General features: G+C 33.1%; 2 protein-coding genes across 5 annotated transcripts; one reads left to right on the plus strand and one right to left on the minus strand.

Moving 5' to 3' along the window:
* The first annotated feature begins 324 nt into the window (after positions 1–324).
* LOC140062608 (structural maintenance of chromosomes protein 6-like) lies at positions 325–22,949 on the plus strand. Of its 4 annotated transcripts, none has more exons than XM_072108898.1 (22): positions 325–571; positions 3,987–4,109; positions 4,585–4,696; positions 5,074–5,179; positions 5,277–5,556; positions 6,076–6,177; positions 6,932–7,386; positions 7,768–7,932; positions 8,080–8,258; positions 8,767–8,942; positions 9,040–9,147; positions 9,358–9,554; positions 9,751–9,910; positions 10,010–10,237; positions 10,362–10,499; positions 10,636–10,754; positions 10,957–11,056; positions 11,870–12,028; positions 12,216–12,374; positions 12,684–12,836; positions 14,864–14,961; positions 20,501–22,949. In XM_072108898.1, exons 2-22 carry the CDS (start codon positions 3,993–3,995, stop codon positions 20,598–20,600), a joined length of 3,411 nt encoding a protein of 1,136 aa, XP_071964999.1. In that variant the 5' UTR covers positions 325–571; positions 3,987–3,992; the 3' UTR covers positions 20,601–22,949. The 4 variants fall into 4 exon arrangements, with proteins under 4 accessions (XP_071964999.1, XP_071964998.1, XP_071965001.1 ...); XM_072108897.1 differs by lacking the exon at positions 325–571 and adding an exon at positions 819–1,012; XM_072108900.1 differs by lacking the exons at positions 325–571; positions 11,870–12,028 and adding an exon at positions 819–1,012.
* On the minus strand, positions 15,655–17,644 carry LOC140062998 (tigger transposable element-derived protein 6-like). The gene is made up of 2 exons (XM_072109424.1): positions 17,078–17,644; positions 15,655–16,765 (listed from the first exon to the last, which is right to left on the minus strand). The coding sequence occupies exons 1-2, from the start codon at positions 17,642–17,644 to the stop codon at positions 15,848–15,850; spliced, it is 1,485 nt and encodes a 494-aa protein (XP_071965525.1). The 3' UTR covers positions 15,655–15,847.
* Positions 22,950–23,539: the final 590 nt, after the last annotated feature.

Genomic DNA, 23,539 nt, shown 5'->3' on the forward strand with positions numbered 1-23,539 from the left:
TTTAATATTACTTTGATATGGCAACTTTAAATTTAGAATATTTTGACCTTCATTTTTTTGTGTTTCAAGGGACAATACATCTTTAAAGCCCCATTCCCTACGTTTTTTAGATCTAATTTAAGATCACAAACTATATTTAATGTAAAAATAATACTATATGGTCCTATTGCGATAACTTTTTTCGTCTTTAAACGGTTAAAAATGTGAAAAATAAGTCAATTCTAATAATTATAGCGGCCCGCTATAAATCCCAAAATGCATTGCGCGCGGATTGATATTTTTGTTTTTCACCTGTAATTCGCCCATTTTTCGATCGATTGTGAGGCCAAAACAAATGGAAGACTCCTAACTTTTCAGCGGAAATACCGAGTTTTCCCCAATTTGTATCAACGGAGTCTGGCAAAAATAGAAAGACAATTAATGCAGCAACTATACAACGTCAGGCTAGGTATATAGGTAGCGTACGATGTTCGTACGTTACCGATGTTTAACAGCTAGGCCTACAAAACTAAGCCTAGCTAGGCTAGGCCTAAGACCGTCCACGAGAGGTTGATCGCCGCGAGCTACTTAGGTAGTGCATTGTTTCTCACTTTTTATCATAATTTACCATAAAACGTACATTTAAGACAAGGAATGACATGGTTTAATATTTTTAAAGTGATATATATGTATTATTTTCCAAAAAACGTCCAAAATTGCAGGGAAGGGGTCTTTAAACAATGATCAATCATTGTTGGTCATTCTTCAGTCTGTTTTTCACCGGGGAATTATTTCTTGAATAATAATATGGCCAAAATCCGATTATCGCCCTCTGATGTTTTGATTGACGTTACCACCGCTGAGCGCGCCGCTGGATGATGCTGCCTGCCGAAAAGAAGAAAAACGCGCGAACGCCAACGTTCCCAAAATAGAGGGGGCGTGCTTGATCTATTGGCTTTTTTTGGGTAGGAGGTGGATGGATGGTGGATGAATTGAATTCCCGCATGTGGACTTTGGAAAGAGCCGTTAAAAAGTACTATTTTTTTGTGGTGTTATGCCTAATGCTTGTTTCAATTATAGATTTAACTATTTAAAAATCAGTACATAGCATTGGTACCATAATATAAGGCTAGAGGTGTGCTGTTTTAGGCCTGTCTAGCTAGGCCCTAGCTAGCCTAGCTAGCCAGGCCTAGAAAGGCCGGCGCTAGGCTAGGGGTGCCTGATCATTTCGGCCGCCGGTTATGGAATTGCCAAATTCATGAAGCGCCAAAAAGGACAAAATATGTATTGTTCATTTCGGCCGCCGGAATTGTAATATGTATGACACGCCACGTGTGTTAAAATGTTAATAGTTTACTGATAGTGGATACCTGTATTATTAATTTCAAATCGACGGTCTTCAATTCCAGAAACAGCAGCGATATTTCTGGCGTGCACATTGCCATCATTACAGTGAATATTAATGATATTTTCAGCAAACGTTGCACTCTAGGCCTACATTTATAATGTAAGAATGTTTATTAAACCTAATTAATACTGTTTTTTTCCTCAATTTATTTACAGATGCCAAGAAGTAATGGTTGTTTTTTTTAAATAAAGTGGTTTTTGGGTTTTTGTTTTATCTTGCAAATTGTATTATTTAAATGTCGGAAATTAATTTAGATATTTTTAAATTATTTACCAGTATTATTACTTTATTATTTATATTGATAATGATAAACAACTTAGAACATTCTTTCTGTGCCGCGCCTATCAATCTAATCTTTTTGCTGTTTTACGATATACGATCCATACGTTAGGTATAGCCTCCCTCACTGTCGAACAGATACCGGTAACTTTTATTACAATACAATACAATTGAAAAAAATGGGAAATATAGTGGTTATGAGCCTCGTTTGGCGTATGTATAATAATAATATGCAGAAATAAGAAAAGTATAATACGCATACGATATAGAATATAGTGGACAAATCAAAACATTAAACATTAAAGTATAATACGCATACGATATAGAATATAGTGGACAAATCAAAACATTAAAGTATAATACGCATACGATATAGAATATAGTGGACAAATCAAAACATTAAACATTAAAGTATAATACGCATACGATATAGAATATAGTGGACAAATTTAAACATTAAAGTATAATAAGCATACGATATAGAATATAGTGGACAAATCAAAACATTAAACATTAAAGTATAATACGCATACGATATAGAATATAGTGGACAAATCAAAACATTAAACATTAAAGTATAATACGCATACGATATAGAATATAGTGGACAAATCAAAACATTAAACATTAAAGTATAATATGCATACGATATAGAATATAGTGGACAAATCAAAACATTAAAACTAACTGTGTCTCTTATAAATACTTGGTATTTATCAGCTACTTGTTGTGAATGATTACGGTAAGACACTAGCCTAAATTAAGCATTATACATTCCAACTGTTAAGACTCTTTCGCCAGCGAGATTGCCCGCTTTTTCATTTGCCGACTGATACGTAGCCCTATTACCAGTTTTACTTTAAAATACATAGCTTTTATTTTATATAGAAAAAACGTCGCCATTTAAATTAAATGGGAATCCCGGATTTTTTAGTTTTAGCGGACGCGCATGCGTGGCACACGTGCAGCTCAATACGGCCGTCGTTTCCGCAGCCAAAACAAAATATCGGTTAATGTTTCAACCAATAAAAGTGCGCATGATCAGTAATTACCAAACAACCAGATGCCCAATCACATTGCAACAATTTGTCCTTCACGTCAAAGAGTAAAAATTATCGCCTTTATCCGATAATTATCCGATTTGAATGAGAAAAAAAAAAATTTCCGCGTAATTGATCGAACCCTCTTCCTTCCTTGGATATTTTGACAAACAAAAAACAATGCATTGTGCGTCATCGCATGTTTATTGAAATTTAATATAATTATATAAAAAAAAGATAGTTTAGACTGTTTAGAGTCGGATTTTTTTAGCCAGCCTTTATTTTAAAAAAAAGAATTTTATGATGAAATGCGTCCGACAATGACAAAGAAAATTCCCATCAGATATGTAGGGTTATCGTTATCGGCGGTTTCAAAGATCATTTGTGTGTACTAAGGTATTAAAACCAAGACAATAATGTTTGTAAAACTCATCCTAGTAGGGCATTTTGTTGAGAAATTATAAATAAATCTTCCCTATCGCAAAGCTTTCATTTGTTTTTAATAAGAAAGAGGTGCTGCTGAAGTTTTTTTATGTGCCAGTCAAAAACACTTTTATTTGTATGTTTTACAGTACATTTATAATATATTCATAAAGAAATATATTTTTACAAAGCACACGCATCTTCGGGACCTGTAAAAATAAATAAACATTTAATCAATATTCATATATTCAGACGGTAAAATAATATAAAAAATGTATTTAGCCCATCGCACAACTGATCTCTGATTTAAATGACCATGTAGTTCTCTGTGGCGTTCCATAGACTTGGTAACATTATTTTTCACTGTAATACTGTACAGTTATTATTGGCTATTTCAATTTAGTGCGCCATACCTGGCGGCCGAAATGATCATGCCATATTTTGTCCTTTTTGGAGTTTTATGAATTTGGTCGTTCAATAACCGGCGGCCGAAATGATTGCCGTCCGAAATGCACTGTAACCGGCCTAGGATGGCTAGCCTGCTCTAGCTAGAGTCTAGACTAGGCCTATAATTAATAATAATATTAGCGGGTTGTGCCTAGCCAGCAGCAGGTTTAGTTTAGTAGTTAGCTAGTGATGGCCAACATTTAGTAGAGGGGTAGTTATTAAATAGTAGGCCCAGTTAGAGTTTTGCTGTATTACTGTTTAGTATTAGAGACTTAATGTGAATGAGAGTGCCAATTATTATTTATTAATCCACTTCCTTCATTTTACATTTATATGATCCATTTTCTACTAGGCCTAGCCTATTATCAATATTAAACATATGCTTTCTTTTGTTTTACATTACTAAACAGATAAAAATGTCAGTTGTGAAACGGACATCACAAAATGTTGAAGATGATCCTACGAGAAAAAGACGAAAAACTGGAGAGGACGAAAACAGTGATCCAGACCTAGACTCGGATGCAGAGGAAGAGGTGTTAATTCAATCATAACTAAATTAAATCTAAATTGATATTGTTTTTTGTCTGATTCAAAGTTCTTTCAATTTTAGTGGTATTTGTTAGGGAAATGCAAGAAGTATTTAAAATTAAAACATATTATATTCAGTCAAGGGTAAAATGGCAAAAGGTACATGACCACAGTGCTGATTTTGCCATTTTCCCCCTGTATTAGTTAAAATCATTGACAAAATTAATTGAATTGAACCAGGAGTGGGAAGATGTGAATTAACCACTCACCATTGGCTCACTACGAGTGCTTAAATTTCAGGAAAAACAATGATAAAATATTAAGTTGATTTCATTCACTATCTAATATTGTAGCCTAGTAATTGTAACCCCTTGGTAAAAAAAATGAAGTGGAGAAATGAAGCAGCATGGCATGACAATTGTAAGAGGTTAGAATGAATATCAATTTATTAATTAAAATGAGTAATATACTTTCTTTCAGGGTAATTCAGTTGGAATTATTGAGAGAATAGTACTGAAGAACTTTATGTGTCATGGTCATTTAGACTTTTCTTTTGGGCCAAATGTCAACTTTGTTGTTGGTAGAAATGGAAGTAAGTGATATAAAATTATGTTTAGTAATGTTGGTGTCACAGTATTTTATCATTAAATTACAACTAAAAATGTACTGTCGTTTGCTGTGTGTCTAAACAGAACAGCAAAACACAATGTCAATTAGTTTACCTCAACAAATACAAAAAAGGGTACTTGGAATGAAATAGTACATTTTTTTAAATAGTGAAAGATATTTCTAAAAACGCTGTATAATGATTATATATACAAATCAGTCAACATAGAACTTTAAAATATTAGGGAAAAAACTATTTTATGTCATTGCAACTACTTGTAATTAACTATTGTTAATATTAATTATGATGTTTATGAGTTTAATACTGAATATATTATTTTGTAATTAAATTGTATTATATAGGTGGCAAGAGTGCTGTTCTGACTGCTTTGGTAGTAGGTTTAGGAGGAAAGGCTAATATCACTGGAAGAGGATCATCTATGAAAAACTTTGTTAAAAATCAAAAAAGGTAATTCTAATATATAAATATATTTATAAGTGGTATAAAATAGTTTAGTTTTTAAATGCAGTTATATTACATTTTTAGAGGTATATTTTAATTTCAGTTATGCAGAAATTACAATCAAAATTAGCAATCAGGGAACGGATGCATTCAAGCATGACTTGTACGGCAACTCGGTGACCGTCATTCGTCGAATTAATCAAGATGGTCAGTCGTTTTATAAACTAAAAAGTGAGAAAGGTGCAGTTGTATCGACAAAGAAGGAAGAGCTTACCCACCTCCTTGACCAATTCAACATACAAGTGGACAATCCAGTCTCTATTCTAAATCAGGACACAAGCCGTAACTTTCTTCAATCAAAGTTACCAACTGACCGCTATAAGGTATAAATGTTAACTCGATGTAGTCTGTGCTTTTAGCTTGGTATTCAATGTTAAATGATTATTATGTCTGTGCTTTCAGCTTGGTATTCAATGTTAACTCGATGTAGTCTGTGCTTTCAGCTTGGTATTCAATGTTAAATGATTATTATAGCATGGCTGCCTTTAAGTTATCCCAGCTGATTGCCATAAGATAGTTAACATTAATGTAGTCTTAATGTCTTCCCACAAATACCGAATGGCTGCCTTTAAGTTATCCTACCTGATTGCCATTAAGATAGTTAACATTAATGTATAGTCTTAATGTCTTCCCACAAATACCGAATGGCTGCCTTTAAGTTATCCTACCTGATTGCCATTAAGATAGCTAACATTAATGTAGTCTTAATGTCTTCCCACAAATACCGAATGGCTGCCTTTAAGTTATCCTACCTGATTGCCATTAAGATAGCTAACATTAATGTAGTCTTAATGTCTTCCCACAAATACCGATTGTTATTTATATTAATATTTATATTTCAGTTTTTTCTGAAGGCAACACAACTTCAGCAAATGACAACTGATTACAACACTATTCAGGAGCAAAAGGATATCACGGAAGTAACATTGGCAGATAGAAAGAAAGTAAGTATCTATGTATTTAACATGTAAACAGGAAGTAAGTATCTATGTATTTAACATGTAAACAGGAAGTAAGTATCTATGTATTTAACATGTAAACAGGAAGTAAGTATCTATGTATTTAACATGTAAACAGGAAGTAAGTATCTATGTATTTAACATGTAAACAGGAAGTAAGTATCTATGTATTTAACATGTAAACAGGAAGTAAGTATCTATGTATTTAACATGTAAACAGGAAGTAAGTATCTATGTATTTAACATGTAAACAGGAAGTAAGTATCTATGTATTTAACATGTAAACAGGAAGTAAGTATCTATGTATTTAACATGTAAACAGGAAGTAAGTATCTATGTATTTAACATGTAAACAGGAAGTAAGTATCTATGTATTTAACATGTAAACAGGAAGTAAGTATCTATGTATTTAACATGTAAACAGGAAGTAAGTATCTATGTATTTAACATGTAAACAGGAAGTAAGTATCTATGTACTTAACATGTAATCAGGAAGTAAGTATCTATGTACTTAACATGTAAACAGGAAGTAAGTATCTATGTATTTAACATGTAAACAGGAAGTAAGTATCTATGTATTTAACATGTAAACAGGAAGTAAGTATCTATGTATTTAACATGTAAACAGGAAGTAAGTATCTATGTATTTAACATGTAAACAGAAAGTAATTAAAATATAACTTGAATTGCTGTGGAAATATTTTCTTGGTTAAATATCTAATTTTATCCTAATTGTTAGAGTCTGGAAGAACTTGATAAAGACGTTCAAGAAAAGAAACAAAGGTTTCAAGATTTGACTGCTCTTAATGCGCTGAAGGAAAAGAAAGAAGAACTAATCAAGATGTCTGCCTGGGCTCAAGTTGCAGTGATTGAGAACCAGTTAGATCCTATAATCAGAAATATAAAGAAAGAAGAAAACAGAACTCCAAAGTTTGATCAAAAAGTAGAAGAGTCTGAAGTGAAGGTGAATCAAGTTGAAGCTGAGTACCAGGAAATTGATACATCATTGCAGGAACATTTACAGATGGCTGAGGACTTGAAACCAGATCTTGATCTTGCCAAACAAGAACGTGATGAAGAGAAATCTGGCTTGAAAAGTATACAGAATAACTTAAAACAATCAAGAAGTACATTAAGAACATTGAATGATGAGAAAAAAGAACTAGAAGATGAAATATCTAAACTAAAAAACACGTAAGTAAACCTAACCAGTTAGGGGAGAATGGCAAAATCAGCACTGTTCATGTTACAAGAGTTGTCAAAACAATATAGATTATCTTATAAATCTCCTAGAAAGGAGAACGCCTTCTTTCCCCTGACTGTAACTATAGATTATGCAAATATACTGAAACTGTAGTAGTTCTTGTGTATTAATAATACACATTTCCAATTGACATTAGTATACTTAAAATTTATGATAATTGTGTATCAAATTGACATACTTCAATCCAATGATGTTTAATAGGGACTATGCAACCTCTATTCTAGTACAATACAACCATATTGTTGCAGACCTTAAATATAACTCTAATTCTAACCAGATTCAGTAGATTTTATAATGCTACTATTTAACAGAGCTCATCAAGATTATGAAGAAGAAAGACATTTACGAGTGGCAGCAATAGAAGAGAAGAAAGAAGAAAGGGAAAGTTTCTCAAAAACATTGGCTGATAAAGAACATGAGCTAAGTCAGTTTACATCCTCAGTCAGACGAGACCGTGCTCAATTGAGTCAGTTAAGGTATGAAAGAACATGGGCTAAGTCAGTTTAGTTTCTCAGTCAGACGAGACCGTGCTCAATTGGGTATTACAAAATAGCATATGTAGAATTTATTATTAGTATTATATAATAAATATTAAGATAAAGATGGTTATTTTATTTGATAAGGCAAGAAGAAGAAGAAATATCAAGAAATTTGAGAGATCAGAATGTTCAACTGAATCGTTTAAAGTCAAGTCAAGCAAATCATATGAAGATATTTGGGGATTACACACCAAGATTATTGGAAGAGATCAACAAAGCTACCAGGAATAAACTCTTTCATAGAAAGCCAAAAGGACCTATAGGTATTGTTATATTTTATTTATTTATTTTATTCAATTTTCAGGCACAAACAATAACTTATACAACGGTGCAGGACAAGAATTGGCTCTCTATAGAGAAATAACCTAAAAAAAATTGCAAGGGATAGGAATCAGTGGTAAAACCTCATTACGCCAAGCAGCTGAAGCGGCGATGTGGGAAGACTTTTCATCGGAGCAGAAATAAATAATAATGATATATTAATTTTACTATTTATTATAAATTATAAGAACTGCAAACAGTGCGGTGACATGGAAAGAATTTTAAACAGTGCGGTAAATTAAAGACATGGAAAGAATTTTCAACAGTGCGGTAAATTAAAGACATGGAAAGAATTTAAAACAGTGCGGAAAATTAAAGACATGGAAAGAATTTAAAACAGTGCGGTAAATTAAAGACATGGAAAGAATTTAAAACAGTGCGGTAAATTAAAGACATGGAAAGAATTTTATAATTATAAATGATATTTATGCTCTATTTTATACTCTGTAGGATCACATATTTCATTGGTGGATGAGAAATGGGCACTTGCAATTGAGTGTTGTTTAAAAAGTTTAGTGTATGCTTACATTTGTCATGACTATCAAGACGAAAAGACATTAAAACAAATTATGCAACGAGTCATCCCACATAGTTATAAACCAGTTGTTATTGTGTCATCATTTGAGGTAAGTTATTGTATTTTATATGTGCAACTTCTCATTAACAATAAGTAACATTAGCAGCTGTGTTTCTTTACATTAATTCAATTTCGAATTTTTTTAGGACGATAAGTATAGTGGTCTGATGAAAGTTTGTTCAACTGAGTTTCCGTGCCTGCTGGATCAGATAAAAATTGAAGATGCTGATGTTTTTAACTGCTTGATTGATCAGGTAAGACCCTGTCTGGGTTATCAATATTTTGTATTTATTTCATACACATCCAACAGTAGTGACTTGCCAATTGTAAGTAGATAAACCATAGTGAGGCTTATAGAGGTTACTTGAACTAGGTCAGGATTGAACTCTGGACCTTTGGATTAGAAGGTCACCAAGCTAGAGCTCCACAACTACTAATTCTAAGTATTTGTGTTTTATTTATAGAGAGGCATTGAATCTGTAATCTTAATTGAGAGTGGAAGGCAGGCAAGAGACTACATGTTTTTGTCGCCACCACAGAACTGTAAAGAGTGCTTCACTTTAGAAGGTGACCAAATTTATCCTGGTAAAAACCAAAGATCGTATGCATCAAACCAAACTAAAGCACGAGTACTTAAGGCTCGCTTAGAAGATGAAGTCAGGTAAGATGCTCTACAATTAAAAAAGCATTGTTCTAAAAAAGTACTGCTACTACATACATTTTAATAGCAAAACAGCGCAACTGTAGTTAGTAAATCACATGCATGATTTTGCATGTTGAAATAAACAAATTAAACTATTGTACTTATATGTTGCTAAGGGATGTGGTCTTTGATATATTTATGTTTATTGCTATAGAGAGACAATGAATGAAATTGAAGCGATCAAACATAGTGGAAATGTGATACAGGAACAGATGAGGGAAATAAATAACCGCTTTAAACAAAGCCAAGGGCAGGAAAGATCTTTAGCAGTCCATTGCAAGAAAATACAAGCCAAGATTAGCCAGTTATCAATGGCAAGTTTATTCATTATTAATAAATTACTAGAAATAGGAGGTTTGAATAATCTTTCATTATGTCTTATTTTTGTTTCCCATTTTATTATTGTTCAATAGGAAATAAATGAACTAGTTTCAACTGAAGAGCCAGCAAATGTGGATGTGAGTACTTTAGAAGGAGAAGTTGAAAAGTATTTGTTGGAAATAGGAGCCTTGCAAGAAGAGTTTGAAATAAAGGAAAAAGAATTCAAGATCAGGCATGCTAGACTAGAAGAACTGCAACAAAACTGGAAACAGAAGGCTGATGAATATGGCGGCATTGTGAATGACATTGAAGCAAAACAGGTAAGATGTTAATCCTTAATCATTTTATTAGTATAATAGACCTACATAGAAATTGTGTACGGAGTCACAATGCATACAAATGAATATGACTGCAAATAAAAATGAAAAACGCATCTATTTGCAGGATGACTTAAAGAAGAAGTTTACAGAACTTGAGACTGCTAAGCAACACTCTAAGCACTACAAAGACAAGAAAACTGAGCACTTACAAGTACTCATTGATCTAAACCAGAAAGTGGAGGCTAAAGAAAAGGAGATTGAGGTATGTATGTACAGATGAGATCATGCTTTTATCTATCGTCATTGTTTTCAGTTGAATTTTAAAGCATAGTTGGCGACAAAGAAAAGAAATTCATTCAGACCTTCACAGTTTATTTTATTGGTTGTCTTTTTTTCAGATTGCAAGAGGAAAAGCAAGTCAGATATCGGAAGAGAGAATTCCTACTCAGAGGAAGGCTCAAAACATTGATTCTGAAATACACCAGATTACTAGAAGGATTGAAAAGGAACGTCAAAGGTACAATTCCATGTTGATAAACCTTTAAAATATTTTAGCATATTCATCTTTGAAACAGCACGATGCTATCTACTGCTTCGAATGTGATGGGTTCTCAACTGCCTCTTTCCATAGTTCTGGTGGTAGAACACCACTATCTTCTTGGTTTACACAAAACTTATTACAGGACATATTTTGAGATGAGAATTGTTTGTCTTTTTAGTCGTGGTGACCCAGAACAAATAACAAGAGAGTATTACGATGCAAAGAATAAATTCTTTGCAATTGTTACTCAAATGAAGCAATGTAAAGCATTTGTAACGGTAAGTTAAAAAACTACAATGCCCACACTTTAATTTCTAATAATTATGTTTAAATATTGTATAATACTGCACTAATCTGTATAAATTTCACTGTAAGTAGGAAGCCTTTTTAATAACAAAACACACATTATTACTGCACTAAAGTGTACTGCATATAATTACAATTTGACTGTTGATGGATTTGTATGTGTGTTATGAATGGTGATGAAAGGAACATTTTGGACAAACTAAACTTGGTGTTATTCTGTATAAATACTATGAAAGTATTGCTTTTAATGTAATTCTTTGTTGTTTTTTTTCCTGTCCAAAAGCAAATTTAGCTTATTTATATTATTTATCCCTTTTCTTATCTTTCAACTTGTTTCTTCTGAAAGCATCATCGCAACAAAACAGACATTTAGCAAATCAGAATTTTTGATTTTTTGTTTTTTCTTTTCTTTAATAATTGTTTAAATATTTAATTAATCACTGTAAACCTGTATAGGATATTTGTATACTAATCTAATAATTAGCAATTTCCATAATTAGAAAACTTTAATATTTAAGCTATGTAGAACCGTTAACCAACCATTTGTTTATCATCAGAGAATCCAAAAAAATTTCCTTCACTAATATTACATCTTTGAGTAAAACTTGTTTTTGTTAGCCCTCTCTATATAAATATGTATTAAAAATATGCACAAAGATTGGGTAAAAATTCTAGGTGCTACACACGATTTATTATTTTAGATGATTAAAATATTCAATTAATCAATACAAAATTACTATATTACTATTATTTTTAGAGTTTTATTTTGTATTTTATGATTTTAGAAACTTAAAGAATTGTTAAAAACGAGAAGACAAACATACCTTGAATTTAGACGATATGTTGCTATGCGAGCTAAGTGTTATTTTGCGATGATGCTATCACAAAGAGGCTACAATGGAAAGATGTCGTTTGACCACAAAGATCGCCAACTGCATATCGTTGTGAGTCCTCCTCATATGGAAAGAGAGAAAATTGCACCTGCCTTAAAAAAAAAACTATTTACAATAAAAAAAAACATTTCGCAGTCCTCGAGAACCTAAAGTTATATTGTAAAAAGGCAGGTGAAATGTTGTTCTCTTTCAATGTTGTTAAATATATTATAGAAAATAGTTTTTGTTTTTATCCAAGGCACTTGATGCCTGCCTAGAGGACAGAAGACGTACATATAAACAATTTCGTAAGACAATTGTTATTAGTGTACAATTAAGTTTTATAACCATGATGTACGAAAGAGGATACGAAGGAAAAGTGACCTTCAATCATTCAGAGGGAAGCATTGATTTGAAGGTGAGAACATCAAAGTGTATATTTTATATATTATGATATATCCAGGTATCGCTATTCACTAAAACAAAATATAGTTGTAAAAAATAACACTTTTTTTTTATAACAGTTTGAAATTTAAAAATAAATTTTGTGCAAAAAAAGGTTGCAAAAAAAAAAAAACAAAAAAAATCTCAATTTCAACTAATTACTTTTTGGTAAGCATGGAACAAATAGGTGTAGTGGGTAAGAATTTTTCCACCAAGTCACTAAGAATTATTTAGAAATATGCAATTACTTTTCCCAAAATTAATTTGTTTTCTTGTTTTTCAGGTACATCCACATCAAGGTCAAGGGTCAGCACAAAAGGATATGAGAGGATTGTCAGGCGGTGAAAGATCTTTTTCAACAGTTTGCTTCATCATGGCATTATGGGAATCAATGGAATCGCCATTTAGAGCCTTGGATGAGTTTGATGTTTTCATGGTAAGATTGTGTTAATGTATGTTTTGTACTGTGATGTTTTCATGGTAAGATTGTGTTAATGTATGTTTTGTACTGTGATGTTTTCATGGTAAGATTGTGTTAATGTATGTTTTGTACTGTGATGTTTTCATGGTGAGATTGTGTTAATGTATGTTTTGTACTGTGATGTTTTCATGGTAAGATTGTGTTAATGTATGTTCTGTACTGTGATGTTTTCATGGTAAGATTGTGTTAATGTATGTATTGTACTGTGATGTTTTCATGGTAAGATTGTGTTAATGTATGTTTTGTACTGTGATGTTTTCATGGTAAGATTGTGTTAATGTTTGTTTTGTACTGTGATGTTTTCATGGTAAGATTGTGTTAATGTATGTTTTGTACTGTGATGTTTTCATGGTAAGATTGTGTTAATGTATGTTTTGTACTGTGATGTTTTCATGGTGAGATTGTGTTAATGTATGTTTTGTACTGTGATGTTTTCATGGTAAGATTGTGTTAATGTATGTTCTGTACTGTGATGTTTTCATGGTAAGATTGTGTTAATGTATGTTCTGTACTGTGATGTTTTCATGGTAAGATTGTGTTAATGTATGTTCTGTACTGTGATGTTTTCATGGTAAGATTGTGTTAATGTATGTTCTGTACTGTGATGTTTTCATGGTAAGATTGTGTTAATGTATGTTTTGTACTGTGATGTTTTCATGGTAAGATTGTGTTAATGTATGTTTTGTACTGTGATGTTTTCATGGTAAGATTGTGTTAAATGTATGTTTTGTACTGTGATGTTTTCATTGTAAGATTGTGTTAATGTATGTTTTGTACTGTGATGTTTTCATTGTAAGATTGTGTTAATGTATGTTTTGTACTGTGATGTTTTCATGGTGAGATTGTGTTAATGTATGTTCTGTACTGTGATGTTTTCATGGTGAGATTGTGTTAATGTATGTTTTGTACTGTGATGTTTTCATGGTGAGATTGTGTTAATGTATGTTTTGTACTGTGATGTTTTCATGGTGAGATTGTGTTAATGTATGTTTTGTACTGTGATGTTTTCATGGTAAGATTGTGTTAATGTATGTTTTGTACTGTGATGTTTTCATGGTAAGATTGTGTTAATGTATGTTTTGTACTGTGATGTTTTCATGGTAAGATTGTGTTAATGTATGTTTTGTACTGTGATGTTTTCATGGTAAGATTGTGTTAATGTATGTTTTGTACTGTGATGTTTTCATGGTAAGATTGTGTTAATGTATGTTTTGTACTGTGATGTTTTCATGGTAAGATTGTGTTAATGTATGTTTTGTACTGTGATGTTTTCATGGTAAGATTGTGTTAATGTATGTTCTGTAATGTGATGTTTTCATGGTAAGATTGTGTTAATGTATGTTTTGTACTGTGATGTTTTCATGGTAAGATTGTGTTAATGTATGTTTTGTACTGTGATGTTTTCATGGTAAGATTGTGTTAATGTATGTTTTGTACTGTGATGTTTTCATGGTAAGATTGTGTTAATGTATGTTCTGTACTGTGATGTTTTCATGGTAAGATTGTGTTAATGTATGTTTTGTACTGTGATGTTTTCATGGTAAGATTGTGTTAATGTATGTTTTGTACTGTGATGTTTTCATGGTAAGATTGTGTTAATGTATGTTTTGTACTGTGATGTTTTCATGGTAAGATTGTGTTAATGTATGTTTTGTACTGTGATGTTTTCATGGTAAGATTGTGTTAATGTATGTTTTGTACTGTGATGTTTTCATGGTAAGATTGTGTTAATGTATGTTTTGTACTGTGATGTTTTCATGGTAAGATTGTGTTAATGTATGTTCTGTACTGTGATGTTTTCATGGTAAGATTGTGTTAATGTATGTTTTGTACTGTGATGTTTTCATGGTAAGATTGTGTTAATGTATGTTTTGTACTGTGATGTTTTCATGGTAAGATTGTGTTAATGTATGTTCTGTACTCCTTCAATATGTTGATAAATGCAAGAATGTTGTACATTTTTGTGTTTTTCTTCCTACCAGGACATGGTGAATCGCAAGATAAGCATGGACCTGATGTTGAAAGTTGCCAAAGAGCAAAAAATGCGCCAGTTTATTTTCCTCACTCCACTTGATATGAGGTAATGAGGACACCTAACGTTTTGCATCTTAATTTTGTCATCCATGTTTTAGTGTTATAGGATCAATACATATTTAATGAGAATCTTTCTATAACTTATCGTGGATAATTTCGCTAATTGCCAATTTTATTGCATGCAACCAAATAAATTATGTTGTTGGTAGTGGGTTGAGCAAGAATCAATTAGGTAATACAGTCAACTCTCCCAATACCGGACACCCTTGGGCGGGCATATATTTTCCGGTTTTTCGAAATTCCGGTTTCCTGAAAACATATTTTTGAAGTTATCACGTTGTCACTGAAAATGCTTGAATCACCGGTCCGAATGCTGCCCGGTACGCGGTCTAGCGTAGGGGAGGCCTAGGCTATGATTGTGTCAAGCTACTGTAGTTTGAATTAAATAAATACTGATAGGCCTAGGCCTACTTTATTAATATTAAGCTAATTTAATTTACCTTTTTTAAAAGTTACATTATGTACCCATAAAACATGTTACAGTAGTAAATTATTGTTTCTCAATGTGTTTTTAACGGCAAATAGGCCTAGGCCTACGTACGTACGGTGAACATAATTTCGGTCTGTTTATTGTTTTTCGTTCGCGAGCTAGCTCTAGCAGCAGCAGCATGCAGCATGTTTGATAAAAAAAATAGGAGAGCGTAGATTTGATTGATGCGCATGTGCAGCGGTGTCATAATCAAATAAAAACGCCCACACCTAGACCACATGTTTTTTAAGCTCCTTTATTTTGACGTAATTTGATAGCAATGATGAAAATTGATTAGGTAAACGAGCCAAGCAATAATGACACAATAATTAATTGGTAACATTTCAAAGTTTATTAACACTAAATTTAAAATTAACAAATTATGGCAGACATTTACATTTTATCAGATTTTAAACCAATCATCTAAAGACGCCTGTTTGGAGTTTCTGCGTTTAATTAAAATTTCTTTCTCCATAATTTCCGTTAATTCCTGAAGTTGTTGATCAATAATTTCAAAATGATGTGCCTTTGAACGAACACCGTGCCTAATTTGACCAATCATAGATAACATTTCGCTAAAAGATAAAGTTCTAAAATCATCAGTGTTTTCATCCTCTTCGCCTTCTGGTTCATCATCAGCAATCACTGGTTCCTTGTCACCATTATAGATCCTGATTAGTTCATGTTCCCATTCATCGCTAATTTCTTCAACCGGAATTAAATTATCAATGTTTATGTATGTTTCTACGTCTAAATTGGTGTCTATCTCTCTAACCAATTCTCGAATCTCTCCTTCCACCATGTCTACATTATTGTCGTCAATCTGGGTATTGTTCAAACAGTTAAATCCACAACGGTTAAAGCATTTAATTATTGTAGTTTCTGATGTCTCTCTCCATGATGTTGCTGTCCAGTTTACTGCATCTAGAACGTTAGTTTGTTTTGTGATGTCGCTTGCTGATTGTGCATCATCAACTTTCGCTAAAACACTCCGCAACAACTTTGCTCTGTAGCGACTTTTAAACGCTTTAATTATTCCTTGGTCAAGTGGTTGTAAAACAGACGTTGTGTTTGGTGGTAGGAACGCAAGCTTGATGTTGCTCTTCTCTAATCCAACATGAGAGGAGGCGTTATCAAGAAATAATAAAATATTTCTACCCTGAAACCTCATTTGATTGTTTAAGTCCGTCAAATAATCATCAAACAACGCACCAGTCATCCAGGCTTTTCTGTTAGCTTTCCACACTACGGGAAGTCGATCTTTCTTTATGGTTTTAAAGCATCTTGGGTTTTCAGCACGTCCGATAATCATTGGTTTAAGCTGAAAAAATAAATAACGAACATGATTAAAAAATACAGAAAAAACAAAATTTGAATTTGAAGAGGAAACGAGATCTTTTTAGTGATGCTTTTTATTTAAGATATTTAAAAACGGATGGTGCTGCTGTTTTCAAAGGTTTCGTATGGACATAAGACAGACGAAAATAACAAAATCTTATGATGTACAAAAAATAAATAACATGGCTCTAAAATTTACATGAAAAACAATAAAGAAAAAAAAAACGCATAAACGATGCGCACATGACTGATTGCATGATGTGATGTGGATAGACAAAATAAATGATTAAAAATAAAACGAAAAACGTACCTTTTCACCAGTCATACTGCATGTGAACATCACTGTTAATCTTTCTTTAGAAGATTTCACTCCTTTAACGTCATCATGCTTTTCAGCTAGTGTCCTGTCCGGTAATGCACGGAAAAACAGACCAGTTTCATCACAGTTAAAAATGTCCTTTGGTTCATAACCAACGCACAGTTCGGAAATCTGTTCTTTCCACTGTGTTACAACTTCCTGATTAACATCCCCTCTTTCTCCGCAGATAACCAATTGTTTTATGTCATGTCTCCTTTTCCATTTGGTTAACCATCCATCAGATGCTTTGAAGTCCACAATGTTCAATTCCTCTGCAAATTGCTCTGCCTTTGCCTTTATTAAGGGTCCACTAATGGGGATATGTTTATCCCTAGCAGTTCTAAACCAAACTAACATAAGCTGGTCGATGTCCGAAAACTTAGTTTTGATCACTCTGAATTTTGTACCTTTGCTGACTTCCTTCTTGCTCCGATATTTATCCTTAGCTTTCATAATGTCATAGATCGTTGATTTTCCAAGCCCATACTTTTTCGTTGCTTCCATTACTTTCATTCCACCTTCTACATCTGCTATCAATCTAATTTTCGTAGTTAAGTCAAGTTCATTTCGTTTACGTTTTGCCATGATGATTTCCAAATTTATAATGATGCACATTTTTAGTTAAACTTTTAAAGTCTTATTGCAATTGTGAATTTAACAATAACTTAAACAAAACAAAGACACAAAGTGAAATGTAAATTGAACTTTATTAAAAACAATTCATATGCTAAAAACCAGGGAGTTGTTTTAACAACTGCTAAAAACAATAGACATTAAGACATAGCGCTTCGATGTGAGAAAGCCCACCGCAGTTCGATACGCAACAAAGCAATTGCCGCCTCGTGGGTTAACAATGAACTGACCTGTCAATCACAGTGTAGCGTTCCATGGCAACATTATTTGATCGTACCGCGAAACGTCGCGCACTTTATGCATGGTCAGGGTGTGGTTAAAAGCTTTTGTACGTTGTGAATGTATTGAATCTGAGTCAGCGACGACGATGTTACGTTGTTATTTCGTAAATATTTGGAGTTTTTTAACTGCCAGTCCGGTTTTCAGAAGCTAATTTTCGTGTTTTGGCCTTCATAATTTGTCCGGATTCCGGAATTGGGTATTCCGGTTTTCATAATAAATTACAGTACATTTAGAATAGGGACAAATTGGGCCATCCAAAAAAGTCCGGTTTTCCGTGAATTCCGGTTTTGGGAGAGTCCGGTATTGGGAGAGTTGACTGTACTGTAAACCTAAGCTCTTTTTAAAAACCAACTTATAGGATACCAACTGAATTAAATTAAACTATGACAGTTTGGAATGTATGTAAGCAGTAACATGCAGTAGGCCTACAGTTAGGAGTAGTAGTACAACAATATACAATTTGTAATGTATGTAAGCAGTAACATGCAGTAGGCCTACAGTTAGGAGTAGTAGTAGAACAATATACAGTTTGGAATGTATGTAAGCAGTAACATGCAGTAGGCCTACAGTTAGGAGTAGTAGTAGAACAATATGCAGTAGGCCTACAGTTAGGAGTAGTAGTAGAACAATATACAGTTTGGAATGTATGTAAGCAGTAACATGCAGTAGGCCTACAGTTAGGAGTAGTAGTAGAACAATATACAGTTTGGAATGTATGTAAGCAGTAACATGCAGTAGGCCTACAGTTAGGAGTAGTAGTAGAACAATATACAGTTTGGAATGTATGTAAACAGTAACATGCAGTAGGCCTACAGTTAGGAGTAGTAGTAGAACAATATACAGTTTGGAATGTATGTAAACAGTAACATGCAGTAGGCCTACAGTTAGGAGTAGTAGTAGAACAATATACAGTTTGGAATGTATGTAAGCAGTAACATGCAGTAGGCCTACAGTTAGGAGTAGTAGTAGAACAATATGCAGTAGGCCTACAGTTAGGAGTAGTAGTAGAACAATATACAGTTTGGAAGAACAGTAACATGCAGTAGGCCTACAGTTAGGAGTAGTAGTAGAACAATATACAGTTTGGAATGTATGTAAGCAGTAAACATGCAGTAGGCCTACAGTTAGGAGTAGTAGTAAAACAATATACAGTTTGGAATGTATGTAAACAGTAACATGCAGTAGGCCTACAGTTAGGAGTAGTAGTAGAACAATATACAGTTTGGAATGTATGTAAGCAGTAACATGCAGTAGGCCTACAGTTAGGAGTAGTAGTAGAACAATATACAGTTTGTAATGTATGTAAGCAGTAACATGCAGTAGGCCTACAGTTAGGAGTAGTAGTAGAACAATATAATTCTTTTACAATTCATCCTTCATTCATATTCTGATATCCAGAATCCTCATATCAGTCATACGTTCCTCACTCTCATTTGGAATAAGTTGCATTGTGCAATTTAAATTCATCTATAGGTTGTTTTAGGAGTAAACTACTTTAGTTCAACACTGTTCAATGTGGATATGTATGAAGTTGGTATATTTCTTGTAGACGTAATAGTAGATTGTAAACAAGTTGTTCTTTTTTGTCTTGTTTTGAGCTGACCAACTAGCAAAGGTGTTTAGTACCTGTTTGCTCTTTTTGTGTGTATTTGGCCGAAATTACAAAAAAAAACTAAATATAAATTAAAAAAGGCCATATAGATGGGCAGTCGCGTGCTCATTAATGTTTACCGACCAACCTACCAACTGACCGAAATTACTGAACATGTTTAAAAATGTTGAAATGTTTAAAAACAGTTATATTTTTTTAATTTACACGTGCGTAGCCTGTCACTTTTGACGTGCTCGTATAACGTAATTTCGAGTTGAAAAGTAAGTCAAGAAAACAGAAATCGGGCAAAAAGAGTGCGCAACAACATTTAACGCGCAGTGCGCGCGCAAAACTCTGCGCACTAATGGCAATTTTGTAAACGCTTAAAATTGCCTGAAACGTACTCTTATTTCGTCGAAAATAAATTTAGAAAATTTTAAGCGCGCGTACGCATGCGTTACATGCGCTACGCACGTAATTGTATTGCCATATGATGATTTATACCCTGAAATTTATGAGTACCAAATTTTATTTAATTGTGATTCATGGTTGTGAAGATATGATTACAAACGTGATTTCGTTAAATCGTGCGTAGACCGCGTAATTTTTTATTGCGCATCGTAAAAACATAACCACATCGATTCCTGGCCATAAGGAATATACTGTGAAAAATTGACTTAGCTAGATTAAACTGATATCAAGATAAGGTCAGAAAGCGATAAAACGCATAGTGATACCGGACCGACAGACCGACCGACCGACATAGTGAACTATAGAGTCGCTTCCACGTGACTAAAAAATGATGATTATGAATTTGTTGATTAACATTATATGTTTATTTTATATGTTCACAGTAAAATCAAAGCCAATCCACTTGTCCGTATTTCACGCTTGAATGATCCAGAGAGGAATCAAAATGCTTTGCCATATGAAGCTGAAGAGGAAGAAAATTAGACGTTTAGTACAAACAGTTTTGTTATGTGGACAGATTATTTCTACATTGTTTTAAGCATCATTTATATTTTGTTTAGCCTTTTATAACGCTGTTATACTAATCTTTGTGAATGTTTGTTTTGTTAAGAAATGAATAGAATAGAATTGGATGCCTTAGGTTATACATTGTTACAGAGATTACTAATTACCAATCTAAGTCACCCAAATGTGCATTCCTTAGGTTATACATTGTTACAGATATTACTAATTACCAATCAAAGTCACCCAAATGTGCATTCCTTAGGTTATACATTGTTACAGAGATTACTAATTACCAATCAAAGTCACCCAAATGTGCATTCAGTTAAAATATTGAGTAGAAAGATAATGACAAGATGCTCAATTTGTATTGACAGGTTGCATGTTTAAGTTCATACTTTGCATTTAACTCGTTAGAATTGTTTAATTCAAATATATGAGTAGAAAGATAGTGATGAGATGCTCAATTTGTATTGACAGGGTACATTAACTCGTTAGAATTGTTTAATTCAAATATATGAGTAGAAAGATAGTGATGAGATGCTCAATTTGTATTGACAGGGTACATGTTTAAGTTCATACTTAGCATGTAGCTCATTGTTTAATTCAAATATTTAGTAGAAAGATATTAACGAGATGTGGAAGAGCAGTAAATATCCGCAGTGATAATGACTGGTGCAATACGAGAGTTCAGTTTTGTATTAATGGGACATTTAACTTTTTGCCATTTTTATTATTTTCATCAACCAGTATAAATACATTCCGTGTATCGAAATGGTGCTTTAAAGAACCCTGGACATTTCTTACTTAGTCTGGGTTCCAGACGGAGTTTTGTCTTAATATTAGTAAAAAGATAAATATTTTGGCACATATGGCGTTTCATACGTATACTACTTGATTTTGGATACTCCGTCTGGGGAAACACGCACAAGTCACGTGGTTTGACACCAAGAATTCTTGGTGCATACGATTATCCGGTTGACTAGTTTCAGCTGCATGCGATTGGCTACTCACTCGTACCCCATTTTAATATTCATATTTCAGAATTTCCAAAGACTCGATCAACAACTAAGATGATGCGCATGCGCTATGTTACGTTTAGACAATGTGTACTTCGGTACATTTATGAAAGTTTCAGAAGGCTAGAAATTATTTTATATGCCTAGTAGTCTGGTAAACATTTGATGGGATTTTTCCCAAGAACATGAAAACTCGTCTTGATATGATAGGCTAGCCTAGCTTCTCCGCAAATCAAACATTGAATGGTCATTTATTACGCGGAGATAATTTTTATTTAATTCCCACCCAGACCCTGTCCTGTTCTGTGTGGTGGTGTAGCCCTGTTGTGTGCCGGAGGTGGTATGTAGGGCTACATTGGCGTTTTATTTGGCAGGTCATACGTGCGAGTTGAGTGGGACCTACGAAAGAGGCCTAGGCCAAGGACTAAACAATTAATAAACAAAACAACTTGGCATTACGATTTTATATTTCAACAGTCTCGATCTTACATTCAGCAGCACTGTACGTACGTCTCGATCTTTTTCATTTTGAAACAAAATGATCATTGGTTGATTCGAAATCCATATTTACATACCACCCGCCCCATATAGCCAAATACGGTATGGAAACCTACGTCATTCTTATCGGATGTTTGCGGTCTGCAAATCGATTTCTATACGTGTTTCACAAGTCTTTATTTTCAGACAAAAATCGCGGTCGAAATAAAAACAAATAAATAAAAAAAAAAGATAATACAGACTTGGGGCAAGTCTAGTTTCTTACTGTACTACAACAGTCAAATTTCAAAAAGTGATTACATTTATACTTTGCATGTTTAGTCTTTTTATAACGTCGTGCTTTTTTACCAAAGATATTGTTTTTATTTAAAAGTCGTTGACACGTTTATGTATCTTTTGTACTAGTAGTGTATGAACTGTAAGAAAATATTACGACGTCATATATCATTACTAACATTACATATTTAATATCGACGTCACTGCAGTTGAGTGTACTGATATTTATTTACAATAAATTGCGTTAAAAGAGATGCGACTTGTTTGTTTTAGTTTTTAAACATGCCAAGTGACAACATACATGGTATCCATAATACAAAATCAGTCTTGTAACCGATGGGAAGGATACCATTTAACAATACAAATATTTAAAAAAAACATACAGAGGATTTTTTAATTATCAAAAAGTGGAAAATACCACATAATAGCAAAAGAAATAAAATAATTTAATTATTTCAAATGTCGATTTTACAAATTGGAAAATACCACGTAATAGCAAAAGAAATAGAATAATGTAATTATTTCAAATGTCAATTTGTAATACCTTCTATACCTAAAAAATACACTGCAAAGAAGAAGAAATATTACAAAACGTTTCAATTATTATATATTATTTGTTTTTATATTAAAAGACGTTTAATAACATAGTACCAACTGTGTAATTTATTATTGTATAATTATATTGCAAAGTACTATAATCATATTCATTTTTTCCAGTCATAACTTTTAATCGTCACTTTTCGCCCGTTTCCTTGATCTTCCAATATACCCTGTAGTGCTCAGTTATAGCCAATATCTATGTTTTTCGGTGCTGATTGGTTCTCTGTTTCTCCTCCCGTTTCTCCGTCTTCATTGATTGTTTCATCTTTGCTTTCTTCATCGGGTTCTTCTTCCTCATCGTTTTTTATCGAATTGCTTTTCTCGTTTTCTCTGTGATGCGTTTTACTCGTTTCTTGTTCGTCATTTTCTTCATTGTTCTCATCCTGGTCTTTGTTAGATTTGACGTCATCATCCTCGTTACTATTGTCGTTGCTTGTCTCCATATCGTCGTCGGCTGCTATTTCATCATTACTACTAGTAGATGGTCTTTCTACTCCATTTGTTTCACCATCATTTCCATCATCTTTT

Source organism: Antedon mediterranea, chromosome 11, assembly GCF_964355755.1.
Source record: "Antedon mediterranea chromosome 11, ecAntMedi1.1, whole genome shotgun sequence".
Classification (NCBI taxonomy): Eukaryota; Metazoa; Echinodermata; class Crinoidea; order Comatulida; family Antedonidae; genus Antedon; species Antedon mediterranea.